Consider the following 16,972-nt stretch of genomic DNA (forward strand, 5'->3'; position numbering starts at 1 on the left):
TTTGGGTCTATTTCAAATCTCAATCCACTAGAGGTCTGAATAATTTTGGTCTTAACCACATAGAAAGTAGATTTACAACTCTTACCTTCACTTTTTTTTGTTGGACAAATATCACAAATTACAGCTTTTATTTAAACAAAATTTATTTAGCAAAATTCAAATCTTACAAAAATGTATCTCAAACATATTTTGGTATATATTACATTTCTTTAACAAAAAATCCACATGAATAAGAGTTTTACAATTAAAACAATAAATGCAAATTGCACAGAACAACTCTCAAGGAAGAATTTCGAACAAGAGAAAAACCAAAAGTACCTTTAATCTGTTTTCAGCCAGCTGAAACAAGTTATGAAACATTCCTGATGCTTCATCTTGAATGTAGCTCCAGTATGCAGTGTAAAAGTGGTGCAGTGGTGCCATCTAGTGGCGCAAGTTTGTATTTTAAAAAAGCTACATTTTTTTCCTGATCTGAGCCCCCCAGTCTTTAGACTGGTGTGGCTTTCTCTTCTTCAGGGTCAGCAGTTGTGGATCGGACGCATGCTGTCCTCCAGCACCGAGCGAATTCTCCTTAAACATCTCCTTCCTCTTTACTCGTTTACATTCTTCTTAAACACCTGCTTGCAGACTTCTCCATCACAGTGCAGTTCCTGAGGTGGACAATGTGACAGAAATGTTTAGTGAATATGAAACATGCGAAATCAAGACAAGTCGAAATTTCTTAGTAATTTCATTCCTACCAGATGGAGCTTGTCGCCTTCGACCCAGTGAGCCCAGCCTCGGTTCTTCTTCTCTCCAACCTGCTCACACGTTAGTTTATTCCCCTGCCACGTCACTGTCGACTGCGCAGACGGAAAAAAAATAAGACGAGAAAGCATGATCAGAATGGGAGCAAAAAATCAGGTCAGCACGTTTCATGCTTCATACAAACACCTGGGAGTGCTACGTTTACAACATCCGTCCTCACCTTGATGTGCCTGTTGTCCAGTCCCTTTGTGAACTCCTCAAACTCTTGACCGGTTTTGAAGGAGATGGCATAGTTTCTGAAGGTGCTGAGAGTTTTGATGATATACTGGTCTCCCTGCTGCTCAATCACCTTTCTCAGCTTCAGCCGCAGGGCAATCTTTCTCAAATAAACACCGATACCTGGAAAAATAAAGGAATGTATTAGGAAAGCTTTTGCATACTCTTTGCCACAGTCTCATGAATACAATAATAACCCTGGTGTAAAATCCCAGCTCAATTTTTCTTTGTATATTTGTGTATTCACACCACAAACAGATTTTCTAGTTTTTTGTTTTTTTTTCCAAGTTCTCGTCCTATGGAGTATTTTTGAATTCAAACTCACCAAGTGCATTCATGTAGGCATCGAAGTTGACATTGCTGATCATGTCCCATGTTCCACACAGACTGGTAGGCATGCTGATTTCTCTTAGCTTCCTTTTTCAGGGGTTTACTAGGAGCAAACTGGCAATCCGATGCAGATGAGCATTAATAAGTGCAGCTTTCAGAAAGTCCCCGTGACACACAGATGGGTGTGTCAAACCCTCCTGTTTCTGTTGAAGTTAAGATCATGTGAGGATGCAGGAGGCACTCTCGTCACTACCAGGACAGTAATGGAAAGCAAAGACTTGTCAGACAGGTTCACTGTCAGACAACCTTTTAAGCTGGGCCTCAAGAATTAAAACACAAATGAATGAGAAAAAGAAATACAGACGTCATTGTTTGCTGTCAGAAAATTACACCGATATTTAGCTAAAAAAAATACGAGAATTTTGTAAATTAATTTGAGTACAACTGAAAATAATGTAAAATACCCTATTCTATTATTATGCAACAACTAATTTAATATTTTAATTTTTATTAACGATTAAATTTAAACTGCAGCAAAACTCTCCCGACCTCAAACCATATTAGGTTTCATTGTTATCAATGTCATAATCACAGCGGCCTACAGCAAAATGTCAAACTTCTCTGTGCAGCAGCAAATTGAAATTAATTGACAAATAGACACACTGTAGCACAAAGTGTGGAAGAAATTCAGTTTTCAAAAAACCAAGCATCACCTCGTTGTCGGTTAAAAAAAACCCAGCCACAAGCGTTTTCCTGGAGCGTTTTGCTAAGATGTGTTGATCTATGTAAAATACACAAGTTTGGGATGATTCCACAGTTTTACTGCTCACAGCAATTTTCAAGAGAGTGGAGGCTATGATGCAATCTTGGATTTCACACATTAATGCAAAGTTAATAATTTTCCTCTGTGACGAAGTTAATCCTCTATTCTAATGAAATGCTTTCAAAAATAATTATCCGTTTGTGTGATCGCATAATAACTCAACTTCCTCTATTCAAACATTTTCTGAGGTCTGAGTGGAAATGAGCCTTGAAATATGAACCGCCGTACCTTTAACATGTTCTACAACCAATTAAATCAAAACTCAAGTGTACCAGAACATAAATTATTCCGTGTTGTTGTATATAACAACACACATCAAAGCTGTCACTCTGACAGTTGTTGACATGCATTGAAAGAAGTGTAACCTTTTTATCTTGCTTTATGACATTAAATCAGACTACTCTACTACTCCTGCTTTAGCTAAGTTAGACCTACCAACGTTATTTCTGTTAGCTGAATGCCAGAAAATGAGAGAATCCTTTCATTACTCTCAACGTTTTACACAGAGTTTACAGTGTCTTTGAACATTTGGGAAAGCCCTGACGATGGTGACATGTCTTTGTAAGCTAAAAGGAGGCACACCTATCGATGTTATTACAAGGCAACACCTCCAAAGCCCTGCTTTAAGAATTGGCATACATAAACAAAATCCAGTAGAGAATTGTGAACCTCGACCAGTCTGGTTCAACACTGGGTGCCATTTCCAGAACCAAGAAGCAGCTAATAAGCATTAACGCCATAGAATGGGACAAAATCCCCATTAACAATTGTAAGGATATCCAAACTGTTTGATTCAAGTCATAAAATTTGACAAATTTAACTAAACCAACTAAATGCATTTAAAATTCAGAATTTTCAATAAAATAAAATCCCTTAGGTAAATATAACTCATGGGGGAAAAAAAGGAAGTCTGTTTTAATTTCCGTGGGAGAAAAAAAGTTGTGTATTCATCCCAGATATTAGATGTGTTGTATCTGTTTACATTTGTATTTATTTTGCAGAAAAAACAGGTGTCATTGTTTGTGGTCCCAAAAATGTAATGTTACATATCAGCGGTCAACTAAACTGAAATGGTTTGCGCTTTTTGAGTGACTGAATCATGTGGACTCTTTGTGTGGTTGGGTTGGAGGCCTGTTGACTCAGTCCTCCCAAAACTAAACAATTAGCCTTTAGTTCTGATCCTCTTCTGCAACAAACCTCCTGAAAATTGAGGCCCCCCTTTAAAATTAAAAATATAGTTTATTGAATTTAAAATGTACATTTTCAGGTTCCATTATTGTTTAACTGAGATTTTTTTTCCCCACCTTTCTTCATTTATGTAATTTTCCTGCAAAAGGCTTTTAATGAGTGCATGAATGAAGTTTCTTTGCCTTATGAAAAAGTAGAGGTGAAAAAATAGGGAGTACATGAAAACTAGGGATTAGGGATTATCAGTTTTCAATCTCTGCCGCATTAGAATAACAAGAATAAAAAGGGAACTCCCAAGGTGAAAATCAAAGACACCTCCATCCATCCATCCATCCATCCATTTTCTTCCGCTTATCCAGGGTCGGGTCGCGGGGGCAGCAGTTTCAGAAAGGAGGCCCAGACTTTCCTCTATCCAGCCACTTCTTCCAGCTCCTCCGGGGGAATCCCAAGGCGCTTCCAGGCCAGCCGAGAGACATTGTCCCTCCAGCGTGTCCTGGGTCTTCCCCGAGGCCTCCTCCCGGTGAGACGTGCCCGGAACACCTCACCAGGGAGGCGTCCAGGAAGCATCCTGACCAGATGCCCGAGCCACCTCAACTGGCTCCTCTTGATGTGGAGGAGCAGCGGCTCTACTCTGAGTCCCTCCCGGATGACCAAGCTTCTCTAAGGGAGAGCCCAGCCACCCTGCGGAGAAAAACCATTTCGGCCGCTTGTATCCGTGATCTCGTTCTTTTGGTCATGACCCAAAGCTCATGACCATAGATGAGGGTGGGAACGTAGATCGACCGGAAAATCGAGAGCTTCGCTTTTTGACTCAGCTCTCTTTTCACCACGACGGACCGGTACAGCGCCAGCTTCACGGCAGATGCTGCCCCAATCCGCCTGTTGATCTCCCGCTCCCTCCCTCATTCGTGAACAAGAACCCCAGATACTTAAACTCCTCCACTTGAGGCAGGACGACCCCCCTGACCCGGAGAAGGCACTCTACCCTTTTCCGGCTCAAGACCATGGCCTCGAATTTGGAGGCACTGAGCCTCATCCCGGCCGCTTCACACTCGGCCGCGAACCGTTCCAGCGAGAGCTGCAGATTACAATCTGATGAAGCCAACAGGACCACATCATCCGCAAAAAGCAGAGATGCGATCCTAAGGTCACCAAAACGGATCCCATCAACACCTCGGCTGCGCCTAGAAATTCTGTCCATGAAGGTAATGAACAGAATTGGTGACAAAGAGCAGCCTTGGCGGAGTCCAACTCTCACTGGAAACGAGCCCGACTTACTGCCGGCAGTCCGCATCAAAGAAACCTGTTTATTATTAATGTGGCACAAATCACTCAGTCCAACAAAAAGTGTTTCCAGAGAGACTTTGGCTTGTTAAAAGGGGAAGAGGGAGTGCGGAGTGCATGGAAAATTCCACTTCTGAGTGAAAATATATGATGAGATGACAGAGTTAAAGCAGCGTCAGAATCATTCAAGTATATTTTTATTCAATAAAAATTATTTGATCACTTTTTGTACAAAATATCAAATGTATAAAACTATTTGTAGTTGAACTTTAGCTCAGATGCTTTATTTGACAGGCGCAAAATGAAACTATAATTATTTAATTGCTACAATCTGTGGAGCAGGCACTGTTAAGAGCGTCAATTAAATATACAACTCGTTTTAAATTCACAGCAAAATCGGTTTCTGTCTTTTGTAAACATGTCAATAAATTATCCGCTTGTAGAGGCATCAGAGTATTTCTGAAAAGGTGCCAGAACCACGTCAGCGTTTTTCTGCTCGCTGTCGGCGCTGTAGAGGCCGTGTTCCTGTACGTAGCGGACGACACTCTCGGGCAGCAGGTATCGGACGCTTCGGCCTCGACGAAGCGCCCGGCGCACGTGAGTCGCCGAGATGTCGTTGGTCACCCATTCGTGGACGACGTGGATGTTCTTGCGATACTTCCACAAATCGTCCGACTGGTTGATGAACTTGTATGGGTCGCCGCCGCAGCGGGTGATGCAAACCAGCCCGTACTGTCCCACGATCTCGGTGATGTCCTCCTGCTTCCACAGATTGGGTATTCCGAAGGATTCGAGGACGTCTGCCCCACACAGCAGCATCAGCTGAGGGCCGTCTGAGCACAGGGACAAGGAGCTCAGCTCTGAAGGAGCTCAGATGGGGTGTAACAACACTTGTTCAAAGATCTATGAGAAGACAACTTCGAAATAAAAATAAGATTCTGTAGAATCAAAGACTGAATTTTCCACAGTTCCCAGTCCGTTTCTGGACTATTTTTAAAATAGTTCAGTAAGAATGAATGGCAGATCCATCATTAGATAGACGGATAATTGTTAAACAAATAAATGGATGGATAAATGGATAGAAAATAAAGATGGAAAAACAAAAATTTTTGTATACGTTTTGGTTTGGGGAAGGTATAAAAAGTCCTGTAATGCCTAAATTTAGGTCAAGTTTAACTAATAATGATAGGCTCATGACACCATTTTTCACATGACCAGTTATTGTTTTTCTCATGTGACGCAGTTTTGCTTTAATCTCAAGTGCATCTGTAATTACCACCTCTTTGCCCAGAGGCAATTTTCACGCTGCTTCACTCTGACAACTAACTTTGTTGGTTGTGACTGGCTGTCGTCCAGACCATGAGACAGAGCGCCCACACCCTACAAGAACTGCATTCCTTCACAATGGAAGAACGCAGCAAACTGTAAATAAGCAAGAACGCCAAAAACACGTCTATTTACGCACACAACCTTACAAATATTCACAGCTCACCTCTTTTCCTGTGATGAACTGAACTCGCTATATAATTCTCCTCTATACGTCTCTTCTTTGTATACTTGACGGTGTCCACGTTGTCCCTGTTATGTTCTCTAGCGAGCAGCTCTTCATAGTGATGCCTGTACGAATAAAGATAAAATGGCTATATAGTCAAAAGCAGCTGTTCAAATCCCTCAATCCATATGTGTTTTAAGACAAAAAGCTACATCTGTTATTATTCTATGAAAACATCTTGCAGGTTACATGCTGGTCTTTTTGATCTATGAGCCAAAAAATACTCAATGAGCAAAAATAGTCCCCAGTCGCAATTTCATGAATCCTAAATATTTTGTTCAGCTAAAATTGAACAAAGCTAAAATTGAAGGAAATGTTTAATGATTGAATGAAAGAAGCCAATAGGCCCGGCATTTAGCTTCTAACCTATTTTATATTTACCACAGGAGAGAGTCAGAATCTGTCAGAACTAAAAAAGACAAAAGGATCAGTTAATGTTTAGAGTGTGCTGCAGCTGCTGTCAAACTCTGCAAACCCAATAAAGTACTGTAAATGTGATACCCGGGTGATCGAGTCTCACTGCTCCAAATGGTAAAGAGAATTACCATTTCAGTTTCAAAATGTGTTAATAAAAATATCCAAAAATACAGGAAATTAATTAGGGGAGAGTATTGTACAAATCTAGAAAATAATATATTAAAATCTTCTGTCCCATCTGCTTTGTTCATGTTGGAAAATAATGAACAAGACGTTTTACTGTAGCAGCTCTGCTCACATACAGGTTCCCGCCCTGGATGTCTCCATATCACACTAATATTGCCATCTAGTGGACGAAGTACGTAATAATCACATCACCCTCTCTTTTAATGTACAAATGAAATTAATTAAAGTAACATGTGACGCTGTTTACATGCAACATAACTTCCAACTAATTCTGAGCCTACTTAGAGGTATTAATACATTTTGTTACATTTCTTTTATTTTTGCACTTATAAATTCAATCTATCACATTTTCCACTTCCTCATAACCTTTACTTTTAAATTATCTTTTTTTTTTTCGAGCAACAAAGCTGACTTTAGAAACTGTGTGATAAATCCCATTTCATAGAGTCAGAAACAGGAAGTGCTCAACTGTTGCGTAAAGAAATAATAAAAAGGTCTAAAGTCTGAATAACTCAGATACAATAAAAAGGACATTAAAACTTTGGAAAACTTTACCAAGGTTTCAAAGCAAGCCATAGTCACCTACATCACGCCATGTAATGTGAATATGCTTGAAGACTAGCTGTCATCACAGATCGATGGCAAATAGCTAAAACAGAGTCAAAGGAATAAAAAAAAAAAATCCAAGAGAAAAATGTTTTGTGAACTTTAAACTTACCGGATAACTTTAGCCGTCTCCACCCAGTCTGACTGCTGGCTCTCCCAGGAGTCCACTGTGATCCACTCTGAGCTTTCTGTGGCCAGCCTGGCCATCTCCACCCGGTGGCTGGCCTCAATCAAACCCTTCTTCTTATAGGCATCGCCCACCGGGGAGATTATTCCTTTTATCACACTGTACTGACCTTAAAAACACAAAGGAGATACGGTTTTGGTTTTTAAATCACAGTAGGAGTGTGCTTTGAGATGATTAAAAAAATCATCTCAAAGCACACTTTGAGATAATTTTCATTATGAGTATTCATTATGAATACTCATTCATAAAGAAATACTCATTATGAATATTTCTGGATAATGAGTTATGAAGAAATATTCCAAAATTGCAGGTTAGCGTCAAATAGATCAGGTGTCTTTTCCTCCACTTTGCACCAAGTTTAAAAGTGCATTATTTATTACTGTGCAAACTGAAGTAACACAAATGATAATTTATGCAGTTTCCAACTCTTCAAAAACCCATTTAATTTTTAAAGTTTAAAATTAAATTAAATGCATTTTTAGGCTACTTTAACCACAACCTTTCTGTAAGACATGTAAAAAGAAAGTAGCTCTCACTTTAAATTCTACAACTGTGTGCATTTTGTACATATTTAACATTAATAGGGTGCACTTCTTTTTCAAATATGCCCGACCAAGGACCTCTAAAGAAATAAGGAAAATCATAATGTTGTTGTCCAGAGTTGTTATTTTGTATTATTTGTTGATCTTAGCTACAGCGTTCTACTTCCCACTTAGTTAAAGATGATGCTGCAGATGCTTATCAGGCAGAAGCACATCACAAAGCTCTCCCTTTCTTCACGGGCTCCAAGTTCATTTTAAGATTCATTTTTGATTAGGCTCACAAAGTTTCACAGGGAAGTTGACAGAAAACTCTTAACACTAAAACAAAGGATGTAATCTTAAATGGCTTCAACCTGTGTCTTCCAGGTGATCTCTGGCCAGCTCAAACATCCTCAGGTGCATGTTAGTGATGGGGTTGAAGGAGCCACAGGCCAGCAGAACCACTTTGGATGTAGTGGGATTCTCCATTTCTCATACTGGTGCAGGATTTGCCCTGCAACAAACACAACAGCTGACATTACTAAAACGCGATTTAACGTAGTCCCTTTAAACCCAGGCACAAACAAAAAAATTTGCAAACCGAGAGAAAATACTGAAGGTTTATTATGCTGAGAGCATAAATAGCAGAGCTATAACTTGAGCTAACATGTGTTAGTCTCGTTAAAGTTGAATTTCCCATTGTCATCTAGATTGTTAGCTCTATAAATTAGCAACATGGAGGTAACCCAAATTATCTTTAAGAAGACAAACAAAAAATAACAGTCGGTGTTCAAAAGAAATAGTACGTTTTCGTACCTATAATAAAATAATGCAGTTTCTGTTTCGCTCTTCTATGGATGTCAGCTGTTTCCTGTACGTAGCTGACGTCGAGGGCTACGTAAAGATAGACAAATCTGATTGGACAGAATTTACGAGAGCCGCACCCACGTTCTGAAGTTACGTTCATGGTCACAAATCCTCAAGACTTATGCGACTGGAGACAAACAGTAAACACTTTTTTTTTACTAAAATAGTAATTTTTTTAAATCTGGGTTTTTATGCGGTGGTTCTGTTCGCTATTCTATTATTTTTCCCATTAGCCTGAAGCAAACGTCCGTTGTTCCTACGGCGTGTTTATAACTGGTTATTACAAAGACAATTCACGGTGAGATGCTGTGCTTTAGCATGCTAGCTTGCTGTTAGTATCAATGTTTATCTGAGCCTTCGGGTTTATTGTGAAAAATAATCAGTAATAGTGACCAAATACAGTAAATACGGTGAATACAACCTTCGCCTGGCATCCAGTTTAGTCTGTTTGGGACTTACTGATTAATGTCAGCCATTCTGATCTGTTGCTTGTCAATTTGCTTCCTTAAATCTGACACTCCAGAGTTTGGAAACAGAATTTTAACATAATGGCATCACGGGGTAAGACCGAAACCAGCAAACTGAAGCAGAACATGGAGGAACAACTTGACAGATTGATGCAGCAGCTTCAGGACCTGGAGGAATGCAGGTGGACTATAAGCCAATCAATACACTCATTTACTTTTCTCTCCTTTAAGGTCCTTATCATTTTTTTTTCTAGAGAGGACCTGGATGAGGAGGAATATGAGGAGACAAAAAAAGAGACACTGGAACAGCTGGAGGAATTCAATGAGTCCCTGAAGAAGATAATGACAGGAGACATGACACTGGTGGATGAACTTGGTGGGATGCAGCTGGTAGGGACATTTATTAATAAGCACTCATTACTTTGTGGTAGTAATACTCCCACTCTGTGACGAAAATAATTTCATGGGCATTTATGCAACATTTAAACCAGCTCAAAGTAGAATCTGTCTGAGAAGTCCTTACTGTCGTTTAATTCATATCTTAAGAACGCACACATTGTGTTGTAAAGGTTAACATGAAGGCTTTTCTCCTAAAGTTTCAAACAAGAAATACACAGGGAATTATTTTTTTTACTGTCATTAAAGATCTTCTATATATTTGTCTAGAATTTGGCCTTCACATGTATGCTGTAAAATCTGTGACGCTGTTGCATAAAAGCTCAATTTATCCTTGAAAAAAGTTTAAACTTGGCGGTATGACAGTGCTTTCTAAAGCGCTAAAAATAAATGTTAATTGTAATCTGATGAAAACAATAACCTAAACCGTGCAGTTCTGAACTGAAGAAATCAATATTTCGACTTGGCTGTTCCCTAATTACGAGACGCTGCAGTATCTGACAATAGTGACTCAGATGTTGCATAATTCGCTTTTAGCTGCCTAGTTGTTAGCACATAAAATTATAAGACCCTGTGGTTAAATTCTGAGATTGTCTCATAAAAATGAAAATGTACATCTAAATCTGTCCCACTATCTCATTGTTATAGTCTTTATCTCCATCAGGCAATCCAAGCTGCCATCAGCCAAGCATTCAAAACCCCCGAGGTGATCCGACTTTTTGCAAAGAAGCAGCCAGGACAGCTGAGGACCCGACTCGCCGAGGTTTGAGTTGCGCTTCCAAACATTGCACCGATCAGTCACAGTCTGAGAAATGGTTAGAATGTTTTGTCAGTCACATTTAGCATATTCAAGGGTTGACTGCAGCATTTTCAGAATTTGGTCTTGTTCCGTTTTGTCAAATTGTTTAAACCTCCTAAACATTTTTTTTTGCTGCTCAGTTCTCTCCTGGTTTTACCAATGAATGCACCTCTCACCGCTTTGTGTCCTCCAGTGCTGAAGAGCTGATAGACTCCATTGCTCCACCGAACATCAGAAAACCAAAGCTCAGATCAGATCCCTGATTGGACGGCCACGCATGTGTCGTTATATTGACGTTGGCGTCAAAAAGGCTGTAAAAGACCTAAATTCGGTCTTGAACGTATTCTCTCAAAACCTGCTTGCTCTTTCTTATCGGTGTGAACCCATTCCTCTGTCAGTCTCCACGGAGCTTTGTTAGAATCATTTGTGCCATTAAATCTTTTGACCGATTAGCGTTTGGCTCACGTCGCTCACTGCATTGTGTTTTTCTTTTCCATGGCTCTGCCTGAAAATTGTGCGGCCTGTGTTTGACATTCCGGGCAGATGGACCGAGACGTGATGGTGGGGAAAATGTCTCGGGACGTGCACACGCAGCAGAAAATGGAAATCCTCACAGCCCTGAGGAAGCTGGGAGAGAAGGTGACCAACACCGCACAGCGCAGTGTGATTCGGTGGCTTCTGCTAATGTTTCCATGCAAAATTCCCACTGCAGTTTTAGTCATGAGGCAGCCATGATGTTGACAGACTGATCTTTTTTTTTTTTTTAAAAGAGTTGTCACATAGTAGATGTATGTTTTTTCCTCCCCAACAGCTCACTCCAGAGGATGACACATTCCTGGCTGAAAACGCGACGGCGACTCTGAGTCAGTTTGAAAAAGTCACTGCAAACCTGGGTGAGCAGAAACACTTTATCAACTCACTGTTCGGTTTGTCCGATTACCAACACTCATCTTGTATTTCTTTCCCTTTTTTTTCCAGGGTCGGAAGACAAAATTATGGCCTTAGCCAGTTCTGGGGTGAAAACCCAAGCATAGACAGTTTTCAAAATTATAGTTATAAGTCATTGTTATTAAAAAAAAAAGAAAAAAAGAAGTGTGCCAATTAATCAAGTTTTGCATAAAAATCTGTGCAGTTTTTAGTGTTTCTAGAGATGCAAAAATTTTTAATAGTATTGTTTTATACTTCTTAACTTTTGTAAATTTCAGTTATTTGTCCAAGTCTGTAAAATTGTAATATAGTCGATACGAGTACATGCAAATGAATGTAGAGGACGACGGTGCTGTGATTTGTAGTGTTGGTTTTACTGTGTGCTGTTTTACAACCTGAGAGTTCAGAGACTCTTAAAGTTTTAATTAAACTAAAGTTGTTTGGATAAAGCAGAAACACCAGATGATCCTGAGCCTTTGTGAAGCCGCCTCAAGGCTTGAACATCATCATTCAAGCTAGAATGAAAATCATTACTTGTGGTCTGTTAATTATTTTTTTTAATTATTATTATTTTTAACCGTGGTTAAACACAAGAATTGGGATCATCAGTTTAACTTTGTTGTGACAAGAAGAACGTTTAGAGGAATCAAGGTGAGGCAAGTGCTAAGCACGGTGTTGGTAGTATCATGCTGGGGTCTAGATATTTGCCCAAAGTGGAAAAGTGGATGGAACAGTGAATAAGGAGGACGACTACTATTAAATTTACTTGAAATCAACAGGGGGATGATTGAAACTTGGAAACGGCTTGTTCAAACAAGAGAATGTTCCTAAAAACAAATCCAAACTGGATGTGTTTGGATCGCTTTTCAAAGCTTTCTGAAATGTGATGCCAGGAAACCAGGCAAGTTAAATAAACTACCAATTCTACCAAGAAGATGAATGAAATATAGAGTTCCGCCAAAAGTCTTTTAACAGATGCAAAAAGCACTGTGGATGAGATATTAGTTGCTAATGGGCATTTATTTAAAAACGGTTGGGGTTGTATACATATAGTTCAGTCATTACCAGTATGCACAGATTTGACTCTGCTTGTATTACTGAAAAGCAACAATAAAATTACACACCTAATTCTTGTTTAAAAATAAATAAATAAATCAATCATGGAGCTTGTGTTGTACGATCACCCCATGCTGGACAGATTGGCGTAAATTAATCTCCAAAAGGCCCAAGCTAAAAGATTGGTATGTAAACTTCTGACCTGGACTGCACATAATGTCTATTGTTTGCTATAAGAAGCATAAAATGACGTCTGACTGTACAGAGCCGCTCCTCAACAGGTCCACTAAAACTGTTTTTTTTATCCATCGTGTGTGAATTATTGTGCATTTCAGATTTAAAATTACAAGTATTATAATTTACTTGTAGAAAGTACATCCTTGATGAATATTGATTGTATTTAGAATAACTTTTCTTTTTTTAAACCATATATTAAAATACATTTTAGAAAAAGCTGTTGATCACCTTAATAATAACCAATCTTGTGTTTTTCTGTGGACATTTTAGTGACTAAACTGAGCAAAAGTCACATTTCAGTGCTGGTAGAACAGAATCAGTAGGTTACAGGAGGGCAAAAGAAAAATGTTGAAAAGATGTTTGAAAAATAGTTTCACACACAAGCATTATGATGGAATCAATACATTAAACATCAGTTTTTAAATGTTAGCTGTAGTTACTTCTTGTGTCCAGCGGCTGTGGGAAGATGAGCATCATACGGTAAAACAGGTTCAATCGGTTTATTTTATTTCTCCTCCCACTGTCTAGAACTATGACTGTTAGGTTAATTATCTCTAAATTGACCTTATTTATTAGAGTGTGTGTGTGTGTGTGTGTGTGTCCTGTGATGATTTGGCTTCTTGGCTTTTAGGCATGCTCCATAAATCTTCAGTAATGTTCATGTTGGCAGTGTTTAAATTTTATTAACCTGTGATCTTAAAAAAATTGTTGCACAATTTTTACTCAACACCAGGGGGCACTATTGCTTCAGACGTTTTGCATGCAGGGTGTGTTATTCCACCCCAGAAATGCATTTTAAACAGTGGCACAGTTACTGTAAAAAAAAAAAAAATAACAAAAAACAAAACAAGAACAGGAAGTGTTTACATCCCATCAGTTCATCCTTTATTTTGTTTAAGAGCGAGCGTCGACTTGGCTACAACCCGCCTTCTGGCTGCTAGGAAAGTGAGAGCGCCTCCAACAAGCAACAAAGGAAGCACCCAACATTTTTATGCAGACATCACAACCGTTTGTCCATTTGAGCAACATTTTAAAGAAAACGGCAAATAAAATCAAAATAAAAAACAAAAATCTGGTCTGGAGGGTGACGGATGTGTGAAACCAGACAATCTCGAGAATCAGTAGTGCGTCACAGACTCCTTTGTCCGTCTCAACCCCACACGGGACATTCACAAACGTGTGGCTCATGCAAAGTTGATTCCTAGTAGCGGCGCTATGGTCTGGCTGCCGTTTTATGGCGAGAGGTGACTCAGATTAAGGGGGTTGGAGTCATGGTGGAGGCTTGTGTTAGAAGCGTTACTGACTTTTTGAACTGGACTTTGAACTGTCTGAACGACGAAGATGCGAGTTTTGGAGATGGCAGGCCTTACTGCGATTGCGTAAAATTCATGCTGCCCTCAGAATCACTTCTCAACAACTCTGGCGATGGGACGCGGTTCAAAAAAAGAAAAGGAAAAAGAAAAATCACCTTCCACTGTACACAGACAGCAAAATTTATTAGTACGCCCACATTATGCTGCCAAAGCGATTTCTTCATGTACTGTACATCATTTAAAGGTGGATTCAGTACAATATCTATAGAAGATACAATATGGATCTACTTTCTCTACACATCAACAAGGACACATGACATCTAATGTAGAATGTTTGTAGTTTCAATAAATCTAGCGGTGAACTACAATCACTACAAGCTGGAAACAAAAAAAACAAAACATCTCAGCTTTGTAAGAAATCTAGCATCAAACAATAATAATAATAATTAAAAAAATGCCACAAATAAAAGAGCGTGGATAAATGTTTGTTTTTTTTTTCTGTTAGACCTGCTAATTTTGCAACGATTGGCGAAAAGGCACTCCCCACCTCAGCTGGCTCAGACCTGGCCCATGCTTTACGTGTCGTCGCGGAAGGGAGACTGGTCGTTAAGCAATTAACTGGAGATTAGAAAAAAATAAAAATCAACTCTTTAAAAGAAAGTCCCCATAAAGAAAATCAGATTTGGCCTCTGAAAACACTCATGCAAAAAAAAAAAAAAAAGAACAAAAAGAAAAATAACCAAAATCCAGCCACTAATGCTTTTTGTAAACGCCGCTTCTGCGCCATGCAATGCCCCAAATCTGGTAGTAATTAATGCAGCTTTTAGGACCCTCACAACTAGAGTAAAGCGCAAAGGATCGTCATCTTCTGGTTTTGTAAGACAAATATATTTTTATATATATGTATGTACACAACAGTGACGGACAACAGTGTCTGAGAGGAGACAGGCTGGTCACATTTTCCCAATCGATCATACGAGCTTCTACACTAAACTCCAGCAGGAAAATTAAGTTTACCAAATGTAAACAAATGTGTAGGAACAACTCTACCAGCGTGGTTCCATGAACGATAAAGTCTAGTGGTCTGCTGTGAGAAAAAAACGAAGTTATTTATAAAGTGTTTTCCTGCTGAAATAGAGCAAAATCCGTGACACGTGTCGGAGCAGGAGAACAGGTTGAAAACGTCTTTTACAACACTAAGTTATTTCATGATGGCAGAAAATCTGAAACAATTGAATGAAATTATAAAATTCTTGTCTGATTTTAATATGTAATGAATTTTAAATCAATAATTTACACATTTAATTCTGTTATCAGTAATTTATTGATATTTCTCTTTGTATATCAATCCAAATTTTTGCTTATCAAGTCAGTACTGCGTAAAAAGATTTGAGAAATGACTTATTTTTCAGATTGCGGCGCTTTTGGTCCTCGACAGTAAACGGAGCGAAAACCTGTCGAATCATCCTTGCTCACAAGAAAAGCACTGGGACCGATTTCACTTGTTGCGGAAAACGATCGAGAGAAAACGTCAAAAAAGGAAGGAAAAAAAAAACGGACACCACTTTGTCATGGAAACCTCCGCGTAACAGTCCTGGGTTTCTCATCACGAGGCAGACGTTTGGGGAAAGCGCGATGGAACAGCTTCAGCGGAAATTCAGCGACATGCTACGGCCTGCGGTGACACAAATATTCTACGTTACGTACGGCGTGGTTTTTTTTGTGTGTTTGTTTGTTTGTTTTTTAAAGATATCGAGCCCTGCTGAGCGGGCTGTCACTAAACACATTGACTAATTACATTGTTGTTTTCATATTTACAAAAAAAATCTTTAAAAAGCAATTCATTTCTCTACACATAAGACTTCCCAAGTTTTCCTCATGCACTAAAACAAGAAAACTAAAATAAAAAAAGAGAGAGAGAAGGAGAGAGAGAGATTGCAGGCTACTTCGATAAAATTGCTTCACTGTGGACTACAATCAAGAAAACCGAAGTCATGGCAAGCGACCCTAAAAGCATTAAGCCAAAGGATATACATCGGGAAATCTAAACGAATCTCTGCGCAAAAGCCTGACTGAGAACAGAAAGTGCAGGGCTGGCTTCCTCGCACACTCCAGAAGAAATGTAGGCCAAGTTTTCCAGGGAATTAAAAAGTATAATAAATAAAAAACAAAGTAAAAATCAGCAATCCGGTGATGACTACACTACACTGAGTACCACCACGAAGATAACAACAGGAAAGCCTTGACCGTATACGCTGAAGGACTCTTCTATACTTTATTTATTCTTCGTTTTTTTTTTGTTTTGTTTTTATATATATATATATATATGTATATATATATATCATGGCTCCTAGACATGAAACTGCATGGAGGGGTGCGTAAAGCGGTGACTGTGGCTTGGTTGCGTGTGTGTGTGTGTGTGTCAGAGCATGTGTGGGGGGGCTCGGTGTGTCTCAGTAGGTGAGGGTGGAGTCGTCCCACTCCAGCTGCTGCTGTCTGCTGGTCCCCTGCTGGTCTTCTGGCTCGCCGCCCTCCTCGTCCTCGCTGCTCTCTGACTCAGCGCTCGTGATGTCGTCTTCCTCCTCCCCGTCCTCGCTCTCCTCCTCCTCTTCCTCCTCCTCCTCGCTGCTGTGCTGGTCCTCGTACGTCTGCATCACAGGGTGCAGGAAAAAGGGGAGGGGGGGATTTTGGTCACTAATGCAACAACAAAAAAAACAAAAAACAGGCAAGATACGTCCCAAACGTGTTTGTTTGCACGTAAAGGTGCTTCGTCTGTGGTCTACGTAGCTCTGG

The 16,972-nt window shown here is 39.6% G+C and overlaps 4 protein-coding genes across 9 annotated transcripts in view; 1 reads left to right on the plus strand and 3 right to left on the minus strand.

Moving 5' to 3' along the window:
• Positions 1 to 125: 125 nt before the first annotated feature.
• Positions 126 to 1,458, minus strand: rbp7a (retinol binding protein 7a, cellular). The gene is made up of 4 exons (XM_008413359.3): positions 1,349 to 1,458; positions 968 to 1,146; positions 741 to 842; positions 126 to 650 (listed from the first exon to the last, which is right to left on the minus strand). The coding sequence occupies exons 1-4, from the start codon at positions 1,419 to 1,421 to the stop codon at positions 591 to 593; spliced, it is 414 nt and encodes a 137-aa protein (XP_008411581.1). The 5' UTR covers positions 1,422 to 1,458; the 3' UTR covers positions 126 to 590.
• Positions 1,386 to 9,060, minus strand: nmnat1 (nicotinamide nucleotide adenylyltransferase 1). 3 transcript variants are annotated; one of them, XM_081608944.1, is made up of 5 exons: positions 8,934 to 9,060; positions 8,492 to 8,631; positions 7,522 to 7,705; positions 6,141 to 6,265; positions 1,386 to 1,467 (listed from the first exon to the last, which is right to left on the minus strand). In XM_081608944.1, the coding sequence occupies exons 2-5, from the start codon at positions 8,604 to 8,606 to the stop codon at positions 1,457 to 1,459; spliced, it is 435 nt and encodes a 144-aa protein (XP_081465070.1). In that variant the 5' UTR covers positions 8,607 to 8,631; positions 8,934 to 9,060; the 3' UTR covers positions 1,386 to 1,456. The 3 variants fall into 3 exon arrangements, with proteins under 3 accessions (XP_081465070.1, XP_081465069.1, XP_008411582.2); XM_081608943.1 differs by lacking the exon at positions 1,386 to 1,467 and adding an exon at positions 1,474 to 1,556; XM_008413360.3 differs by lacking the exon at positions 1,386 to 1,467 and adding an exon at positions 4,824 to 5,481.
• A 252-nt stretch (positions 9,061 to 9,312) lies between these two features.
• lzic (leucine zipper and CTNNBIP1 domain containing) lies at positions 9,313 to 12,935 on the plus strand. Its single transcript, XM_008413361.3, has 6 exons — positions 9,313 to 9,633; positions 9,706 to 9,841; positions 10,512 to 10,610; positions 11,190 to 11,285; positions 11,458 to 11,539; positions 11,625 to 12,935. The coding sequence occupies exons 1-6, from the start codon at positions 9,533 to 9,535 to the stop codon at positions 11,678 to 11,680; spliced, it is 570 nt and encodes a 189-aa protein (XP_008411583.2). The 5' UTR covers positions 9,313 to 9,532; the 3' UTR covers positions 11,681 to 12,935.
• A 791-nt stretch (positions 12,936 to 13,726) lies between these two features.
• The window catches only part of clstn1 (calsyntenin 1), a 35,171-nt gene continuing 31,925 nt past the window's right edge, over positions 13,727 to 16,972 (minus strand). For all 4 annotated transcript variants that reach the window (XM_008413365.3, XM_008413367.3, XM_008413364.3 and 1 more), the window contains one exon: positions 13,727 to 16,827. In XM_008413365.3, the coding sequence (XP_008411587.2) occupies positions 16,633 to 16,827 (195 nt within the window). In that variant the 3' untranslated portion in view covers positions 13,727 to 16,632. The remainder of the gene's footprint in view (positions 16,828 to 16,972) is intronic.

This window comes from Poecilia reticulata, chromosome 7 (assembly GCF_904066995.2).
Source record: "Poecilia reticulata chromosome 7, P_reticulata-male-v2, whole genome shotgun sequence".
Taxonomy (NCBI): Eukaryota; Metazoa; Chordata; class Actinopteri; order Cyprinodontiformes; family Poeciliidae; genus Poecilia; species Poecilia reticulata.

Excerpts from the sequence above, each read along its gene's own strand:
- rbp7a (XM_008413359.3), bottom strand. The coding sequence starts at position 1,421 with ATGCCTACCAGTCTGTGTGGAACATGGGACATGATCAGCAATGTCAAC. Across the intron at positions 1,147-1,348 it reads TGCCTACATGAATGCACTTG|GTATCGGTGTTTATTTGAGA; the intron begins GTGAGTTTGAAT and ends TTATTTTTCCAG. Across the intron at positions 843-967 it reads TGGACAACAGGCACATCAAG|TCGACAGTGACGTGGCAGGG; the intron begins GTGAGGACGGAT and ends CCGTCTGCGCAG.
- nmnat1 (XM_008413360.3), bottom strand. The coding sequence starts at position 8,606 with ATGGAGAATCCCACTACATCCAAAGTGGTTCTGCTGGCCTGTGGCTCC. Across the intron at positions 6,266-7,521 it reads GAGACGGCTAAAGTTATCCG|GCATCACTATGAAGAGCTGC; the intron begins GTAAGTTTAAAG and ends TTATTCGTACAG. Across the intron at positions 5,482-6,140 it reads AGTTCATCACAGGAAAAGAG|ACGGCCCTCAGCTGATGCTG; the intron begins GTGAGCTGTGAA and ends CCCTGTGCTCAG.
- lzic (XM_008413361.3), top strand. The coding sequence starts at position 9,533 with ATGGCATCACGGGGTAAGACCGAAACCAGCAAACTGAAGCAGAACATG. Across the intron at positions 9,634-9,705 it reads CAGGACCTGGAGGAATGCAG|AGAGGACCTGGATGAGGAGG; the intron begins GTGGACTATAAG and ends TTTTTTTTCTAG. Across the intron at positions 9,842-10,511 it reads AACTTGGTGGGATGCAGCTG|GCAATCCAAGCTGCCATCAG; the intron begins GTAGGGACATTT and ends TATCTCCATCAG.